This window comes from Neospora caninum, chromosome X, assembly GCF_000208865.1.
Source record: "Neospora caninum Liverpool complete genome, chromosome X".
Lineage (NCBI taxonomy): Eukaryota > Apicomplexa > Conoidasida > Eucoccidiorida > Sarcocystidae > Neospora > Neospora caninum.
In genome coordinates, this window is record NC_018396.1 from 2808533 (window position 1) to 2812316 (window position 3784).

Genomic DNA, 3784 nt, shown 5'->3' on the forward strand with positions numbered 1-3784 from the left:
ACTATTTTTGTGCGCCACACAAACAGGCTGCCCGACACCAGGAAACAGCAAGACACGCATGCAGGCGCGCTAACGGCAGCGTAGCCGACTTTCCTGTTGGTCTGTCTCTGGCCCCCCCGTTGTCTCTACGCGTTCATCTTTCCATATATTTTTTTGCGTCAGGCCGAAACGTTCGCAGTTTCGGCGCGTCATAGCCGTGGGATCTCCTAGGTTAGTTGCGCTGGTTTTCCCATGGATGGCATGGACGACTCTCCGCAGTTGCGGGTGTCTCCTGTCTCGGCCCGAGCCCCACTGCAAGGAGAAAACCGGGACGATGTGTCTTGCTACTTTCTTCGGTTGACAGGCCTCCCGACTCCTCCCGAACCCTGGCCAGAACCGTCCAACCTCCATGTTGTCTGTGTCCTTGCGGCTGTAACTTGTCTCGCGGAATTTCTGGCGCGGCAAACCCGCTTCGGCGCCACCTTGTCCAGCTCTTTGATCGCTTTCTTGCTTGCTGCCTCTATCAGCAATGCGTTTCCTTGGCTCCTCCCCACGCACTCGCCAGTTTACGACGCGGCTTGGCACATTCTCGTCCCGCTCATCCTTGTTCTCCTCATCACCAGCGTCGTCCTCGACAACGCAGCGCGGACTCCGGCGGGAACGGGTACTCTGGAGGACCCGCCGGCCTGCTGGCCTTCGCGCCAAGAGTCCGTCCACCGAAACCGTGAGACAGCCGCATCGACCTCCGGCAATCTCTGCGTGCGGGTGCGATCTTCTTCGTTACCGCCTTCTTCGGCGTCGGATTCTCCGGCACCCTCCGTCTCTCCGTCGCCTGCGCTTTCTCCTGGAAACGGGAACGGTGACCAGGCTGTGACCGCTGCGGGGGCTGCACGGCGGTTTCAGACGGTGGGCGTCGCCTTTGCGCTTGGCGCGGCCGCGACAATCCTTAGTGTCGCTGGCGCTTTCCGTCTCGTCCTTGTCGTCATCTCGTATTCCTGGTGCTCGGGCGTGTTTCACCTGACTCAACACATCGCTGCGATGTGCGCAGCCTGCATTGCGGCGACCTACATTGGAGGAAGCATAAATTTTTACGCCGTCGCCAAGACTCTGGCAGTCCCTGGGCACATCTTAGGCAAGTCTTTTTCCGCCTCCCTCGAGCCTGCGCCCTCGCTTGATGAGCCGCTGCGGTCAGGGAGAAAGTGACAACACCGCAAGACGCGAAGCACAGTGCCTTGCACTTGCAGATTCGACAAGAGAGTTCGCGGTTTGGAAAGTGTCTCGCGACCAGTTGACTCTCCGGGAGCACTGCATGCACCGCACTTCGGTAGCCGCCACATGGCTCCTGTGCTTTGAGCTTTTGGTGTGCCTACGCTTCAGCCCCCAGAAAAGGACGCGCAAGTCTCTTTCGGCGGCTCGCCTCCATTGGCGCCTTCGTGTGCACCTGGGAAAGGTTCGTGGCTGTCTGTGCTACATTGTGTGTAGGAGGCCTCGGGGCCGCCGACCTGTTTTTATCCGGCCTCTACACTGCCTTCCTCGCCTTACTGGCGCGCCACTTCCCTTACCTTCACCAGGTATTCCCTGACTGTCTCCCTGAACCGCTGCACAGAGGCCGCCGGCCGAGAGGCGCTGCAGCCGAGGGCGTCCTCGCAGCTGGTCCTTCGGCGCCTGCGTCTCCGTCACGCGCTTCAGCCCATCCTTCGGCCCCCCTTCGCGTCGCTGGCCTTGCCTTCTGCGCGGCATATGCGGCAGCCGTTGTCGGCCTCACAAACGGTCTGGAACACCTTCTATCCATCGTAACGCCGGTGTCTCAGCAAGGCGCCGATACCTTGGCCGTCTCGCTTGTCGCCTTTGCATGCGCCCACTTTGGCAAAAGAGGCCTTCGCACGGGCCAACACAGAGGAGCCGCAGCAACGCCGAGCGGCGAGGCTCCGCGCAAGGGCCTCGAGGAACGACGAAATTTCTTCGAACTCGCCGAAGAAGCTACACGCGTGTCTGGAGACTTCGCCAATGCAGCGCAAGCGGTGCGTGTCTGGGACTGGACCGTTGAGGACATGGATCTGCCGTGTGAAAAACACCTTAGCGGTTAAAAGGGGCAGTTCTGCTGGCTGTTCTGGAGACCTGTGGTGGCAGGTGCGGCATCGATTCGTTGTTCTGACTCTTGTTTTCTCGGATCATCCTTCGTTCGCTCGAGCAGCTGCCAATTCGTATGCGAGACGACAGTGCACACGAGTGACGACGCACAGGCGCTTAGTGAGTAGATGTGCGCGTCCAGTCTCGCGACGTTGGTAGAATGCGAACGCAGCACCAGAGGGAAAGGGAGCGTTTGCGAGAGCTTGTTCGTTTCTGGAAGCTCTCATCTGTGTGGATTGGCCTCTCGCCCCCGGATTCGGAGTGTCTCCATATCGAGCTCACCATATGGAGATTCTTGTCCGCCATTACGCTGGGTTCGTTGGAGTCTCTCTCTCACTCGCGATTCTCTCTGAGTGAGATCTGCAAGCGTCGCAGCCGACGGAGACCCCAACCGGGGATCCGTCCTGCTTCCCAAATGTCACAGGGCTGGAAGCGGGTCTGCGCGACACTCTGCCTGGCGGTGCGTTTCAGCTGTTCTTCGCGGCTATTGGCTCGGGCACACGCCTCGCGGATGTCGCCACGATTGGACCGGCAATCTTCGGCTTCACGCTCGCCAGCCTCGTCGGCCATTTGTTTGTCCATTTGATTCTCTGTCAACTGTTCAACTCTTTCGCGCGCCTGAAGAACCCTTTGTTCGCGATCCCTTTGGACGACTGCCTTGTCGCCAGTGAAGCCAACATCGGCGGCCCCGGCACCGCCGCGACGCTAGCAGGTACTTTTGGAAATTCATCCCAGAGTCGCCGAACGTGTTTGGGCCTAGGAGACGCGGTCTTGGGCGCATGCGCACGCACGGCCCTTCTTCTTTGTTCTCCGAGTATTTTTTCCATGTGCAAGGCAGACAGCATTGGAAGATTTACTGGACGGTCCCTGCCTTTTGCCTCGAAGTGATCCGGCACCTGACAGAGCCGTCGCCGTACGGGTGTGTGGGAGGCGCACTGAGCGTCTGAGATTTCGAAACAAGCCTGAGAGATACGAAGCTGCATGCGCAAGTATTGATGCTTCCCGTTCCGATAAGGCCCTCGTAAACTCCCCCGGCGCAGAGGGACAAGGATGAGGCGAAATCCCCGTTGCGGCTTTTCTCTTGCAGGTACGATGCTGCGGCGTCCCGACCTGATTATGCCAGCAGTCGTCTGGGGCACTGTCGGTTACCTTGTTGCCACGAGCATCGGCATTGAACTCTTCAGTTTCCTGACTGCATCTTGACTGGAGTCTCGTCTGGGCGTGACGGCAAGACCTGGCCGGGCTGCGAGTTTTCCTTCGTCACTCTCTCCGAAACCGCATGTACTGCTGAGGAGCCTCTCGGAAGCAAGCCCACATTTTTGTAGGTGCCGGGTGACGAAACACCGGGGAACCCGCATGCAAAGGAAAACGAAGCACAGTTTCCATCAGGAGATTCACCTGGACAGCACTGGCACTGAGGATGGGAAGATGCGGTGTTGAAACCGTATTCGTCTCAGAAGTGCAGACGAGGTGCGGTTTGATCCCCACTTGTTTTCCTTCTCGGATTGTTGTGGGCGCCTGGCGCAGTCGCTTGTTTTGGGGAATGTTGGTGGAGGCGGGTTCAAAGGAACTCGAGGGGATCCGAAAGAGTCAGTGCTCGTATACACGGCTCACGTGCTCGGTAGCGACGCAACTGCACAGGCTGACGGTCATCGTACAGAGGTCAGGATGAAGG

The 3784-nt window shown here is 58.9% G+C and overlaps 1 protein-coding gene across 1 annotated transcript; it reads left to right on the top strand.

Moving 5' to 3' along the window:
* Nucleotides 1-231: 231 nt before the first annotated feature.
* On the top strand, nt 232-3312 carry NCLIV_048150 (conserved hypothetical protein; the record flags this gene model as incomplete). Its single annotated transcript, XM_003884366.1, has 4 exons — nt 232-1166; nt 1586-2000; nt 2581-2821; nt 3197-3312. The coding sequence occupies 4 exons, from the start codon at nt 232-234 to the stop codon at nt 3310-3312; spliced, it is 1707 nt and encodes a 568-aa protein (XP_003884415.1).
* Between the last annotated feature and the right edge of the window lie 472 nt (nt 3313-3784).